The sequence below is a fragment of the Gallinula chloropus genome (assembly GCF_964237585.1).
Source record: "Gallinula chloropus genome assembly, chromosome: 35".
In the NCBI taxonomy this organism is placed as follows: Eukaryota; Metazoa; Chordata; class Aves; order Gruiformes; family Rallidae; genus Gallinula; species Gallinula chloropus.
In genome coordinates, this window is record NC_140120.1 from 343418 (window position 1) to 359423 (window position 16006).

Here is a 16006-nt window from a genome sequence, read left to right on the forward strand (position 1 = left end):
TTCTGTCAGGACTCCCTGACATTGCTGCTGCAGTGCAAGTGAAACCTTCCCTTGAGTGCAGAATGGGTAGAGCTACTCTGTCTATCAGCTCTGGTCTCAGCTGCCCTGTGCTGGACGCTCTGTGATCACACCCTGCTTTTGACTGTAGTACATCAGGGTCTGTTCTGCCATGGATGTCAGGGAGGTACCAAATCCCCACTGCCAGGCCATTTCTGGGAGCAGCTCCTTCTCCCTCCCTGACAATGTCTCTGCTGCCTGTAGCTGTACCTGGAGCTGCTTCTCTTTGTCCATGTCACCTCCTGCTCTGTGCTCACAGACCTCATCCAACCTGCTCTGTGCTCAGCTCTGCTCTGCAGACCCCTCCTGGCATCAGGGCACTGCCCCAGGGAACCTCTGTGTGTGCAGGGCTCAGGAGATGCTCTGACAAGTCCTAATGACCAATGAGTTTGCACTGCCTTCTGCAGTGAGCTCAGCTCACACTTGCCACCCAGAGCACGAGCAGAAAATTCAAAGCAAAGTCTCTTTACCTGGAGTGGAAAATGCATCCTTGGTGTTCTTGAAAAGTCCCGGGAAGTTTCCAGGGATCAGCTGGAACTGGGAGCAAACTTGGCCTACGCAGCTCACTTTGACATCAGTAAGACCTTACACTGTCCTTCCATGGGTCAAACTCTCCACCCACAGCTTCACACCTCTGCAGCCAAACCCAGGAGAAGACAGCTGTCCTGCCCTGTCCCTCTGATGGGGCAGAAGGGCATCCCTTCCAGGCAGCACTTTCTGGTCCTAGAGAGAACCTGTCCTCCTGACAGACCCCACACACTGCCCCATGTCCCAGCTTGAGGAGATCCCTCCAGGAACAGAACCTGCATTGCCCTGCACCCACAGATATACCAGGCAGAGGCTGTGGAGATTTCTCCTCCAGTGAGCTCTCAGCATCCATCAGCTCTCTCAGCCTCACAGGTCTCCCCTAAGTGCCTACAGGCAGTGTCCCCAGCCCTGTGTGCTTGGCAGAGGAGGTGCTCCTGGGCAGAGCTGCCTCTTGTCATTGCTGCTGGGTTGCAGTGAGCTCCCTCCATCCCAGGAGCCTGGCCCAGCTCAGCAGTCTTGTAGACTCACTCCTGGTGCCTCAGGCCTCCTGGGGATCACTCTATGATCTCATCTCTCAATTTTCATTCTTTGGCTGGGGAGAAATCCTTGTGTCCTGCAGAGTCCTTTCTCCTGATCAAACCAGAGCGGGACAGGACAATCACCTTTCCTTGTCTCCCCATGAGACAGGACACCCAGGGACAGGCAGGGGACTCTCTCCTCCTGTGAAAGGAAGGGAGTCATATGGGCATTTGGGCATTTATCAGTGTTTCACAAGAACAAAATTAGGAAAAAGAAATCTACGAAGCTCTGCTCTGCAGTTTGGGGATATGGGAACCAGCATCCAGGAAACATCCAAAAAAGACAGACCTTCTGCTGCAAGGACAAACTGACACCTGAAGAACTCCCATCAGAGCCCCATTTAGCCAGTGGCACCCTCAGACAGCAGGAAATGCACCTCCCAAAAAGGACCTCCCCAATGTCTATTAGAACAGGGAGAGGAAGTCCTTGGGTCTCCAATGAGAACGTTTTGCTCAGGGAAGAGTGACCCAAGTTCTCACTGCCTTGTTCTCCTTGCAGAGGGCTCCATGCAAAGAGGCAGAGAGTGTCCAACAGCAGCTTCATTCCCCACTTCCTCCTGCTGCCCTTTGCAGACACACGGGAGCTGCAGCTGGTTTCTCAGTGCTGTGCTGCACACGGCCAGTACATGTTCCCTCCCCCTCTGCAAGGGCAATGCTGGTGACCAGTTCTTCTCTGCAGTCCCCCAGATCCTCAGCCTCACATGCTCAGATGCCTACCCCAGGGAGATTGGTCTTCTTGCATCTAGTACCTGTTTAGTTTTGGGGTGTTTTTTTGGCTGCCTATGGAGCTTTAAGTCTAGGAACATTTTTGGCCCTCACACCTTGTTCTTGGGATCTGTAGCTGGACCTTTAGCATTTTTGAAGATGGATACTGGTAGAGCCTGAAAAAGAGGTCAGGCACTGTTAGAACCATTCCCTTGGCAAGGAAAGCCCGAGTCCCAAGGGTACTGGGGCTGCTAAATGGCTACTGGGGAGGTTTCAGGCCAGGAACATCGTCACCACTCAAAGCTTTTGTTTCAGCTGTACCTGGACATTGAGCAGTTTCTACGGTGGATGCTGGTACAACCTGAAAATGACATCAGGAGCTTTTAGGATCATTCCCTTGGGTAGGAATAACAGAATCAGAGAATCCCAGAACTTTGTGAGCTTGAAGGGACCTAGAAAGATCATCTAGACAAACCCCTGTGGCCAGAGCAGGACCACATTGGGTGAATCACACAGGAACGTATCCCGGCAGTCTTTGAATGTCTCTAGAGATGGAGACTCCACAACCTCTCTGGACAGTCTGTCCCAGGGCTCTGTCACCATCACAGTGAAAAAGTTTCTCCTTACATTCACATGGAACTTCTTCTGCTCCAGGTTGCATCCATTGTCCCTTGTCCTATCGCTGGCCATCACTGAGAAGGGCCTGGCTCCATCCCCCCAACTCTCACCATTTACATGTTTAGAAACATTAGTAAGGTCACCCCTCAGTCTCCTCTTCTCCAAGCTCAAGTGGCCCAGCTCCCTCAGCCTTTCCTCATAAGGAACAATCTTGGTGTCCCTGCCCTGGACTCTTTTAAGGAGTTTTATGTCCTTCTTAACCTACTAACCACACCCCTTCTAACACACCCCAGGATGCCATTGACCTTCTTAGCCAGGAGGGACATTGCTGTCTCATGGTCATCCTGATGTCCCCCAGGACACCAGGTCTCTCTCCCCTATGCTGCTCTCCCAACAGGCCAGTCCCCAACCTACACTGGTACATGGGGTTGTTCTTCCCCAGATGCCAGACCCTACACTTGCCCTTGTTCAATCTCATTAAACTTCGCCCTGCCCAGCTCTCCAGCCTTCAGGGCAGCACAACCCTCTGGTGTGTCAGCCACCCCTCCCAGTTCTGTGTGCTCAGAAAACTTGCTGACTGGACACTCCATTCCCTCATCCCGCTCATCAATAAATACAGTGAATATCAGAGGTCCCAGGAGTGACCCCTGAGGGACTCCGCTAGATACAGGCCTGCAGCCAGACTCTATCCCATTGACCCAAACTCGCTGGCTTCTTCCCTTCACCCAGCTCTCAATCCACCTCACTGCTCGATTTTCCAGACCCCATTTCCTCAGCCTAGCCACGAGGATGCTGTGGGAGACTGGTCAAATGCTTTACCTGAGGCCAAGGTAGACCACATCTACTGCCCTACTATCATCTATCCACCTAGTTATATCCTCATAAAAGGCTAGTAGATTAGTCAAGCATGACTTTCTCTTGGTAAAACCATGTTGACTGCTCCTAACAACCCTCTTCTCTTTATGTGCCTAGAGACAGCACCAAGGATACATCTTTCCATCACCTTTCCAGGGATGGAAGTGAGTCTGTATTTACCCGGGTTCTTCTTCTTGCCCTTTTTAAAGACTGGAGTGAGATTTGCTTTCCTCCAGTCTTCCGGATGTCCTGGTCCTCAAGGTTATTGGGGCAACTCGTAGGCTTCCTGCAGAGGTTTCAGGCCAGGATCAGCCTTTTGGCTTTCGTACCTTCTTTTTGAACTATAGTTGTTCGTTTACCGTTTTGAAGGTGGAGGCTGGTAGAGCCCTAAACTGGCATCAGGCAATTTTAGGACTGTTCCCTTGGTAAGAAAAGCCTGCTGCTAATGGGCTACCTAGGCAGTTTAAAGGCCAGGAGCCTCTTTAAGCCCTTGCACCTTTTGTTTTGGAGCTATTGCTGTAGGTTGAGCATGTTCCAACGAGGACGCTGTTAAAAGCAAAAATAACCTCAGGCAATGTTAGGACCGTTCTCGTGGCTCAGTGTGCCCGGAGATTCAAGGTTACTGGTGCTGTTAGTAGTCTACAAGGGGAAGTTTCAGGCCAGGAACATCTTTCAGCCCTCACACCTTTTGCTTGAGACGTATTACTGGACATTAAGCAGTTTTGAAGCTGGAGGCTGGTAGAGCCAGAAAATGCCTCCAGGAACAATTAAGAAATTTCCCTTTGCATTGAAAACCCCGATCTACAAGGTTACTGGGGCTACTAGTTAGCTACCTTGGCAGATTTACGGCCTGGAATGTGTTTTATCCCTTCAAAAATATTTTGGGGAGCTATTGCTGGACGCTTCACATGTTCTGGTAGAGCCTGAAAATGATGCCAGGCAATATTAGGACCCTTCCTGAGGCTAGGGTTGCCTTGAGCCCAAGGGTACTGGATCCACTTGTGGGCTACCCAGGGGGGTTTCAGGCCAGGAACAGCTCTTAGCTCTTGCACCTTTTGTTTGGAAGCTATTGGTGGATGTTTAGCATTTTTGAAGGTGGACACTGGTGGAGCTGCCAAATGGTGTCAGGCATTGTTTAGGACCATTTCATGGCAAGGAAAGCTCTGATCCCCAAGGTTACTGAAGCTGCTCGTAGTCTTCCGTGGGAGGTATCAGGCCAGGAAAATCTTTCCACCCTTGCACCTTTTGTCTGGAAGCTATTGACTGATATTATGAAGTTTCAACTTTGGAGGCTGAGAGAGCCTGAAAGTGATGTCATCATGTTAGGACCATTCCCTTGGACAGGAAAGCCCTGAGTTCCGACAGTCCTGGAGCTGCACACGGGACATTACAAACCCATGCAGAGCTACAGGCTGGGAGAGCTCTCAGGCAAAGAAGGACCTGGGGGTGTTGGGTGACTGCAGGCTGAATATGAGCCTGCAGTGTGCCCGGGCAGCCAGGAAGGCCAATGACATCCTGGCTTGTATCAGAAAATAGCGTGACCAGTAGGTCTGGGGAAGGGATTGTGCCCCTGTACTGGGCATTGGTGAGGCTGCACCTCGAGTGCTGTGTCCAGTTCTGGGCTCCTCACTATCATAAGGACATTGAGGTCCTTGAGTGAGTCCAGAGAAGGGCAACTAGGCTGGGGAAGGGGCTGGAGGGCAAATCCTATGAGGAGCAGCTGAGAGACATGGGGATGTTCAGTCTGGAGAAAAGGAGGCTGAGGGGAGACCTAATCACTGCCTATAATTACCTGACAGGAGGGTGTAGAGAGGTGGGCAATGGTCTCTTCAGCCAGGTGACAGAACAAGGGGAAATGGCACAAAGCTGTGCCAGGGCGGGTTCCAATTAGATGTTAAGAAAAAATTTTTACAGAAAGTTTTCAGGGCCTGGAACAGGCTGCCCAGGGAGGGGTTGAGTCACCTTCTCTGGGTGTGATTAAAAAAAAGGGTAGATCAGTTACTTAGGGACAGGAATGGATGGACACTATGATCTTAAAGGTCTTTTCCAACCTTGTGGTTTTGTGATTCTATATAGAAAACTGGTGATGCACCATGCAGGTTCTCACAGAACTGCACAGCTCAGACTGCACAGCTCAGAGCTGTCCTGAGGGTGGAGAGTGCCAAAAACTGTGTGTCCTGGATCTCTACAATCCTCCCCCAACAACCCTCTGTTGAGCATGACACAATTGAATGGAATACCGCTTTGATGAGTTTGGGCCACCTCTCCTGGCTGTGTCTCCTCCCAGCTCCTTATGTGCCCCCCACCTTCTCGTTAGCAGAGCAGTATGAACAACTGAAAAGTCTCTGACTGCTTGGCAACAACTAAACCATCTGGGTGTTACCAGCACTGCTCCCATCCTAACTCCAAAACATGGCATTCCACCAGATACTAGAAGGAAATTAACTCTACCCTACTTAATGGACACTTAATGGACGCGGGGAAGGCTGTGGATTTGTCCACCTGGACTTCAGGAAAGCCTTTGACATGGTGTCTCACAGCATTCTGCCTGAGAAACTGGCTGTCACTGGCCTGGACAGGTGGACCCTCAGCTGGGTTAAAAACTGGCTGGATGGCCGGGCCCAAAGGATGGTGGTGAATGGAGCCAAATCCAGCTGGAGGCCGGTCATGAGTGGCATCCTGGGTCCAGTTCTGTTAAACATTTTTATCATAGAATCATAGAATCAAGGAATGGCATGGGCTGGAAGGGACCCCAAGGATCATAGAGCTCCAACCCCCTGCCACAGGCAGGGATACCAACCTCAGGCCTGGATCTACACAAGGTTGACCAGGGCCCCATCCCACCTGGCCTTGAACACTTCCAGGGACAGGGCATCTACAATTTCTCTGGGCAGCCTGTTCCAGCACCTCACCACTCTTTCTGTAAAAAACTCCCCCCTAATATCTAATCTAAACCTTCCTTCCTTTAGTTTTAATCCATTCCCCCTTGTCCTGCCGTTGTCTACCCTTTTAAAAAGTTGAATCCCCTCCTGTTTCTCTGTTCCCTTCAGGGACTGGAAGGCTGCAATGAGGTCCCCCCACAGCCTTCTCTTCTCCAGGCTGAACCAGCCCAGCTCCCTCAGCCTCTCTTTGTAGGGCAGGTGCTCCAGCCCTCTGATCATTTTTGTGGCTCCTCTGACCCCTCTCCAACAGTTCCACATCTTTCTTGTATTGGGGGCCCCAGATCTGGACACAGAAGTCCAGATGGGAACTCACAAGGACAGAGCAGAGAGGGACAATCAGCTCCCTGTCCCTGCTGCCACCCCTTTCCTGATGGAGCCCAGGATACCATTGGCCTTACGAGCTGCAAGAGCCACTGCTGGCTCGTGGTAAGTTTCTCATCCACCAGAACCCCAAGGTCCTTCTCAGCAGGGCTACTCTCATGGGGCTCCTATCCCAGTCTGTATCTATGTCTGGGATTCCTCTGGCCCAAGTGCAACACCTGACACTTGGCAGTGTTGAACCTCATCAGGTTCCCCCGGGCCCATCTTTCCAGCCTGTCAAGATCCCTCTGGATGGCTCCTTTCCTTCTGGGGTGTTGACCACACCACTCAGCTTGATGTCATCCACAAACTTGCTGAAGGTGCACTCAATTCCATCACCCATGTCACTGATAAAGATGTTAAAGAGCACCGGTCCCAAGACAGACCCCTGGGGGACACCGCTTGTCACCGGCCTCCACCTGGACATAGACCCATTGACCACCACCCTTTGGCTACGGTCTGTTAACCAGTTTCTTATCCAGTGGACGGTCCACCCATCAAATCCACTTCTCTCCAAGTTAGAGATAAGGATGTGGTGGGGGACTGTGTCAAAGGCCTTGCACAATTCCAAGTAGATGACATCGGTTCCTTCCCTTTATCCCCCGATGCTGTCACTCCATCAGAGAAGGTCACCAGATTGGTGAGGCACGACCTTCCCTTGGTGAAGCCGTGCTGGCTGTCCTGGATCACACGCTCATCCCTCATGTGCTCCAACATGTCATCTAGGAGGATCTGTTCCATGATCTTCCCAGGCACAGAGGTGAGGCTCACCGGCCTGTAATTCCCTGGGTCTGCCTTGTTCCCATGTTAGCCATGTGAGAGATGATTTAGTGTGATCCTGAAGATCTGCAGCTCCATGGCTACTGGGCATAGACTGGGCAGAGAGGGCACTTCAAAGACCCAAAAGGGTACCAGTGGGCTTTTGGAATAGCTGCCTCAGAGACAGAAGAAACTGAACAAGTTTCTCTTCTGCCTGGGCTGTCAGAAGACCCTGCTGTTGTGGGGCTGCTAAAGGTTGAAGAACAGCGAGTACCAGTTGCTACCATGATGGTGCACAGGCAACAATACCACACCCAACAGAGACTCCCTGATTCCCATTCAGAAACTGATCATCAACTGGAGAGTCAGGGAGTGACTGGTAGAACCCGCTCACCCTTCAACAGTGCAATCTGGCCAGAGCAGAAGCCCAGTGCAGAGTGGAGGCTGAGGCTGGACTATCGTGCCCTGAATGAGGTCACGCTGCCTCTGAGTGCTGCAGTGCCAGACCTGCTGGAACTCCAGTGTGAACTGGAGTCAAAAGCAGCCAAGTGCTACACTACAACTGACATTGCAAATGTGGTTTTCTCGACTCCTTTGGCAGCAGAACACAGGCCACAGTTTGCTTTCAGTTTGAAGAGAATCCAGTACACCTGGGATCGACTGCCCCAGGGCTGGAAACACAGCCCCACCATCTGCCATGGACTGATCCAGTCTGCATTAGAGCTGGATGAAGCCCCAGAGCACCTCCAGTATATTGATGATGTCATGGCATGGGACAACACAGAAGAGGAATATTTTGAGAAAGGGAAGAAAATGATCTAAATTCTGCTACAAGCTGGTTTTGCCATCAAGCAGAGTAAGGGTAAGGGACCTGCTTAAGGCATCCACTTTTTAGGAATAAAATAGCAGGATGGGTGTCATAAGATCCCAATGGATGTTATCATTATAATAATAGATATGTCTCCATCCAACCTCAAAAAGGAGACACAAGCTTTCCTAGGCACTGTGGGGTTCTGGAGAATGCATATCCCAAACCACAGTCTCATTGTCAGCCCTCTCTGCTGTGTAACCTGGTAAGAGATCGATTTCTAATGAGCAGTGAGAAGACTTTGAAGAGATCAAACAGGAGATAGTCCATGCAGTAGCCCTTGGGCCCGTCCAGACTGGGCCAGATGTAAACAATGTGTTCTACAGGTCAGCCTGGGAGAATGACCCTACCTGGAGACTCTGGTAGAAAGCACCAGGGGAGGCTCAAGGTCAGTCTCTGGGGTTTTGGAGTCGGGGCTACAGAGGATCCAGACACTCTAACAAAAAAGGAAATGCTGGCAGCACAGGAAGGGGTTTGAGCCACTTAAGAAGTGATTGGGACTGAAGCCCAGCTCCTCCTGGCACCCCGACTGCCTGTGCTGGGCTGGATGTTCAAAGGGAAGGCCCCTTCTACACACCATGCCACTCATGCTACGTGGAGCAAGTGGGTCACACTTATCCCACAGTGGGCTGGAATAGGAAACCCCAATCACCCAGGAACCCTGGGAGTGATCACAGACTGGCCAGAAGGCAAAGATCACTGTAGAGTGAACTGCCAGAAAATGAGAATAAATATGCCCTTTTCACCAATGTGTCCTGTGGCAATATTGGTAAACATCAGAGGTGGAAGGCTGCTGTATAGAGTCCTACACAACAAGTTGCAGAAGCTGCCTATGGAGAAGGCAAATCCAGCCAGTTTGCAGAGGTGAAAGCCATCCAGCTGGATTTAGACATTGCCAAAGGAGAAAAAAAGCCAAATATTACATATTTCTATATACTATTTCCTGGATGGTGGTCCATGGCAGATGGTCTAAATAATAAATCATGTTATGAACCCTCCCAGTCCTCTGAAAACATAAGACCTGGGCTTGATGTAGATGATGTAGAAACAGGGGTGGATAATGTCCTGGTTCTAGCTAGGCCAGAACTCACCTCCCTAAGCAGCCAGCACAGCTGAGCTGAGTTCACCTGGGCTGTTTTCCACACCCCCTGGCATCACTTCCCCATCCAAGGGGCTGGTTGGGGAGGGGTGGTCATGGCATGGTGCAGCACTCTGTTATTGTTGGGTTTGTAAGGTACTCTCTGTGCTATCACTGGGTGTGAGTGCAATTGGGGCTGTTATTGTTCCCCTTTTATGGTGCTTTTGTCAGTAAACTGTCCTTATCCCAACCCACAGAGGCTCTGTCTGTTTCTCCTCCGGGAGTGAGCGAGCAGCATGTGGTGCTCAGCCATTGCTTGGGGCTGAAACACCACAGTTTCCAAGCCACAAGCAGTGAGCTTCTCTAGGAGAATGTGGTGGGAATCTGTGTCCAAGGCCTTGCTAAAGTCAAGGTAGACAACATCCAGAGCCCTTCCCTTGTCCAAGAAGCAGGTCACCCTGTCATAGAGGGAGATTCAGTGGGTCAAACAGGACCTGCCCTTATGAACCCAAGCTGACTGGGCCTGAGCACTTGGGGGTTCTTCATGAACTGGCTAATGCTGCTCAGGATGATCTGCTCCATCAGCTTCTCTGGGACTGAAGTCAAACCATCAGGCCTCTAATGTCCCTGATCATTCTTCTGTCCTTCTTATATAGGGGGTTACGTTGACTGATCCAGTCAGCCAGGACTGATGGAAAGTGGCTTGGTGAAACCCCCTTGCCAGCACTTTCAGCACCCTTGGCTGCATCCCATTCAGCCCCACAGATCTCTGCACATCTCTGTGGTGCAGCAGGACCATCTCCTCCTGGATTGAGGTGGGCTCATTCTGCTCCCTGTCCCTGTCTCCTAGCTCAGGGAATTGGATTCTCTCTGTACAACTGCTCCTATTACTAAAGACAGTGGCAAAGATTTCATTAAGCACCTCAGCCTTGGCCTCATGTCTCAACAATGTTTCCTCCTGAATCTGAGAGGGGATGGAGGGTCTCCCTGCTCTTTCTTTGTTTTAAATGGAGGACAGATGAATTTCTAGCTGGGCTTTGGATCAAGAATGAGGAGAAACTCTCATCCTGTTGTTCTTCCCTCAGCATTACACACCCCACACTGCCCCAGGAAGAGCCTGAGCAATGCCTGAGGGACAGGACCTGTCTTTCCTGGGGCTGGGGGTCAGGGCTTGGCCTTTCTGCTTCATCAAACCAACCCAGGGCTTGCTCAGCATCTCAGCTGCTTGAACATTGCCTTTGCCTACCAGCCAACATGGCCTCCAATTACCTGTGCTAACGAGTCCCTGGGGAGGCTCAGCCAGCAATGGCTCTCAGTGGGACTCATTAATACTTCAGGTACTTTGGCTTCTGCTTTTGACATGGAGTTTGTTGTGTCATCTCCTCTCAGTACCTGAGCTTCAAGGACTCAGCACCAAATGCACCCCAGGGCTCATTAAAAAGAAAAAGCAAGCCCTAACGAGCTATGTCTCTTCATGTAATTATCTTCAAGTCTTCAAGAGATGTACAGATCATTGAAGCTGTTTCAAAGGGAGCTCAGAGTAAAATTGATTTCTTTTTAAGGGTGTAGGTTATTATTTTCACTGTAGAGGAGAGGTGACAACCTCTGACTGAGATTGATCCAGGGTGTCTCCTAAGGAAGTCTGGACTGCTCTGAAAAAGGGTCCCTTGAGGCAGTGGGGACAACCTTGCTGCACATCTCCACAAGCCCACCATGACTCTCACCAGCCAACTGGGACTTGCATCCCTTGTCCTTACATCAGGTCTCTCTCTGCACTCCACAGTGGGGCATTACAGCCCCTCTGTACCAGCTCCCCTGCTTTCCTTAGAGAACTGGCTGCACACAGGCAGCACACAGGGAGTTATTTTCCCAACAACACAAGAAACCTGACAATATTCACCATTAAATCAAACACTCCTCACTCTGTGCCAAGTGCAATCTGCCACCAGTGAGGTTCACCTGCCACAAAGCTTAACCCTGTGAGAGATGTTCTAGTGAGGAAGGAGACTGTGAAATCACCACAACTCAAGAGCTGGCTAAAGACAGAATGAGTCAGACAACTGCCAGAAAGGCAAGGGTTTAACTCCCTGAAACTCAGAGCAGCAGCTGGATGGTTGGGAGGTGTCTCAGTGGTCCAAGGGGAAGGGAAATCTAGAGAGCAACCACAAGTGCTGGTGTGCAGATCCACTGCTAAGTGGTGATTTCTGTCATGGTCATAGAATCATAGATTCTCCTGAGTTGGAAGGGACCCATAAGGATCATCCAGTCCAACTCCTGGCTCCACACAGGGCCAGCCAAGTCAGAGCATGAGGCTGAGTGCATCATCCAGATGCTTCTTGAACTTGGTCAAGCTCAGGGCTGTGACCCCTCCCCTGGGCAGCCTGTTCCAGGGCCTGACCACCCTCTCAGTAAAGAACCTCTTACTAACATCTACCTTAAACCTCCCCTGTCACAGCTTCATGCTGTTCCCTCAGGTTCTATCACTGGTCACCAAAGACAGATCAGCACCTGTGCCTTTGTTCCCCCTCCTCAGGATGCCACAGACTGCAATGAGGTCTCCCCTCAGCCTCCTTTTTTCTAGACTGAATAAACCAGGGGACTTCAGACTTTCCTCATAAGACTTCCTCTCCAGACTCTTCACCATGCAAATTTACTCAAGACACCCTCCAGTCCAGTTCTCTGGTCATTTATGAAAACATTAAAAAGAATCACAGAATCACAAGGTTGGAAAAGACCTTTAAGATCATCGAGTCCAACTGTTCCCATCCTAAGCTAAACCAGATCCCTGAGTGATTCACCCCCCTCCATGGGCAGCCTGTTCCACACCCTCACAACTTTTTCAGTAGGAGATATCTTCCTAACATCTGATCTGACGCTGCCCTGGCACAACTTGAGGCCATTTCCCCTTATCCTATCACCTGTCACCTTGCTGAATAGACGATTTCCCACTGCTCTGCACCCTCCTGTCAGGGCAGTGATAAGGTCTCCCCTCAGCCTCCTCTTCTCCAGGCTGAACACCCCCAGCTCCCTCAGCCGCTCCTCAGAGGATTTGCCCTCCAGCCCCTTCCCCAGCCTGGTTGCCCTTCTCTGGACTCACTCCAGGACCTCCATGTCTTTCTGATAGTGAGGAGCCCAGAACTGCACACAGCAATGAAAGTGCAGCCTCACCAGTGCCCAGTCCAGGGGCACAATTCCCTCCACAGACCTACTGGCCACACTGGTTCTGATACAAGCCAAGATGCCATTGGCCTTCCTGGCTGCCTGTGCACACTGCTGGCTCATATTCAGCCTGCAGTCAACCGACACCCCCAGGTCCTTCTCTGCCTGACAGCTCTCCAGCCAGTCTCCCCCAGCCTGTAGCGCTGCAGGGGGTTGTTCTGTCCCATGTGCAGCACTCTACACTTGTTAAACCTCATCCCATTGGTCTCAGCCCATGGGTCCAGTCTGTTCAGATGCCTCTGAAGATCCTCCCTACCCTCAGGCAGATCAACACTTCCTCCCAGCTCAGTGTCATCTGCAAACTGACTGAGGGAGCATTCAATCCCTTCATCCAGGTCATTGATAAAGATGTTGGACAGAACTGGACCCAGGACTGAGCCCTGGGGGACACCACTCGTGACCGGACTCAGCTGGATTTGGTTCCATTCACCACCACCTTTTGGGCCCGGCCATCCAGCCAGTTTTGAACCCAGCTGAGGGTCCACCTGTCCAGGCCAGTGGCAGCCAGTTCCTCAGTCATAATGCTGTGAGAAACCGTGTCAAAGGCTTTACTGAAGTCCAGGTAGACACATCCACAGCATTCCCCTCATTTATTAATATTTGAGCTCCCTCAGGTTCATCTCACCACACACACACCATGTCTGTACCTTGTAAACATGGATCTCTGACAGTCCCCTGGTGTCCCTCCATGGAGGGACAAACAACCCCTCTTAGCCGGGGTGGGAGGCCAGTGTGGAAATGATTGTCACTGGCTGGTAAGGACTGCTCTGGGGCAGCTTTTCAGGATGTCCCACACACATGGGCACAGACCAGGTCCTGCTCTACTAGTGCTTCACATCTCCCCCAGGAGGTCTGGCTGTGTGAGGACACTTCTGTCTGCCCCCAGCCTGTACACACACACAGAGCTGAGTTGTACAGGGATTATTTTTATTTCCCTGGCACTTGCCAGACCACACTCACCACTTGCCCATCCCAGCACTCACCACTCCCCTCTCCCAGACAAGCAGAACATCCCAGTCTGTGCAAGACGTGGTTTCCTGCTCTTCTCCCAGGACATCCCACCTCTCCACAGTGCCCTTCCTCAAAACAGGAACATCTGTGTGGGCCTGGCTGGCCATTCTTACACTCCCTACCCATGCTGTCCACTACCCTTGGGTTGGCTGTGCTGCTCTGCAGAGCAAGTGGGCTGTGGGCCTGGGCTCACAGGATGACTCTGCAAGTGACGTGCTGATTGGGCTTGGTGCCAAACCCAGCTCTGGGACATCGCTGCTCCTCACTGCCTCCTACAGAAGCTCTTATGTGGCCATGGAGTGTAGTCAGAAATGTCCTGCCTTCCTGCAGTGCTGTGAGACGTGTTTGGATGCAGCACCAGGTCCACCCTATGGAAGTGCACTTTTGGTAAACCAAATAATTCACCAGGCTCCTGTCCCTGTGCCTGCTGTGTCCCCTGCAGTTGCAGAACTCTCACTTCATGGTTCACACCCAGATTTAGCATTTGATCTCTGGGTCACTTCACCTTGGAAAGGCTCATGCCCACTTGGATCTATTCAGTTCTGGAATCCTGGCACACGCCCTCCCTTCAGAACTCCTGTGCTCTCCTGGAAGCTCCTGATTCCTTCCAGAAAATCACCCCCTGTAATCAGACCTATCACAGCCTATAGAGCCAATGGCAGGTTAGTTGGAGTCCATTCACCATCTACGTGAGTGCTGGCCTCTTACAAGGGATATCCAAGCCACACCTCAGTCCACAGAGAACATGGAACTCTGCTCTCACCCTACTGCCCATGGAAAAACAAGCATAGCAACAGTTTCTTTTGAGTCTGTTCCTTGGGCTTGTTCTTGAGAGAATCTCTGGCAAAAGACTTAATTATGATACGAGTGATATGCAGAAGACAACGGGCACTACATGGGATCTGAAAAGCACCAAGTCAGCAGTTTCCACACAGCATCCTTGAGCTCCTGGTTCCTCATGCTGTAGATGAGGGCATTCACTGCTGGAGGCACCACCGAGTACAAGCAAGCCACCACCAAGTCCAGGGATGGGGAGGAGATGGACGTGGGCTTCAGGTAGGCAATCATGCCTGTGCTGATGAACAGGGAGACCATGGCCAGGTGAGGGAGGCAGGTGGAAAAGGCTTTGTGCCGTCCCTGCTGCGAGGGGATCCTCAGCACAGCCCTGAAGATCTGCACATAGGACACCACAATGAACACAAAACACCCAAAGAATAAACAGGCACTAAGAACAATAAGAGCAGATTCCCTCAGGAGGTCTTCTGGGCTGGAGAGCCTGAGGATCTGTGGAATGTCACAGAAGAACTGGTCCAGTTTATTGCCATGGCAGAGAGGTATAGCGAATGTATTGGCTGTGTGCAGCACAGCATAGAGAAACCCACTGCCCCAGGCAGCTGCTGCCATGTGGACACAAGCTCTGCTGCCCAGGAGGGTCCCGTAGTGCAGGGGGTGGCAGATGGCAACGTAGAGGTCATAGGCCATGACAGTGAGAAGGGAAAACTCTGCTGAAAGCAGAAAGTAAAAGAAAAAGACCTGTGAAGCACAGGCTGTGTAGGAGATGGCCGTGGTTCCCCAGAGGGAATTGACCATGGCTTTAGGGACAGTGGTGGAGATGGATCCCAGGTCGAGGAGGGAGAGGTTGAGGAGGAAGAAGTACATGGGGGTGTGGAGGTGGTGGTCACAGGCTATGGTGATGATGATGAGGCCATTGCCCAGGAGAGCAGCCAGGTAGATGCCCAGGAAGAGGCAGAAGTGCAGGAGCTGCAGCTCCCTCGTGTCTGCAAATGCCAGGAGGAGGAACTCAGTGATGCAGCTGCTGTTGGACATTATCTGGTTCTTTGCATGGGGGCATTGTTCTAAAAAGGAGAAGACAGAGGAAAATTAGGACAGACATTTTTAATCCACATCCCAGCCCAATCCAAATCCCAAGGCATTTCCTCTCTTTGCTCTGTGCTGGCTGAGAGTGCTTTAAGGAGCAGGACCTCTTCCAGTGTGCTGCCACAGAATCAGCTCTGTGCTGTTGCAATGAGTACATGGGAATGAGTGCTTCACATCTCTGATGATCAGAAAGGATTTCATACACAAATAGAAAATTTCAGTTTCCATTGATTGGAAGAGTGGAAGAGAGGCTCAGCACGTCTTTATGAGGACTCCTCATAAAGTGTTTCTTTCTGTCCACCATCACATCACACCAGTACTATTTTTAGAGGTAGAAAACCTCTGAGCAGGTGTGAAGCAGCCAGGCAAAAGGGCTCAGCAAGCTGGGGCTCAATGCAGAGACAGGAGAGTTGCGATGCCCATCAGTCCCATTCCCACCTGCCCTGTGCTTTCCCTTTTTCTTCCTCGTTGATGACTGTGCACATAAAATCACTCTTTAAAGAAAATGTAACTTTACCCTGATGGAAGCAGGGGAATTCTGTTTCAAAGG

The 16006-nt window shown here is 51.2% G+C and overlaps 1 protein-coding gene across 1 annotated transcript; it reads right to left on the reverse strand.

Moving 5' to 3' along the window:
• Nucleotides 1-14469: 14469 nt before the first annotated feature.
• Nucleotides 14470-15405, reverse strand: LOC311203077 (olfactory receptor 14A16-like; the record flags this gene model as incomplete). The annotated part of the gene is made up of 1 exon (XM_084277712.1): nt 14470-15405. One exon carries the CDS (start codon nt 15403-15405, stop codon nt 14470-14472), a length of 936 nt encoding a protein of 311 aa, XP_084133838.1.
• Nucleotides 15406-16006: the final 601 nt, after the last annotated feature.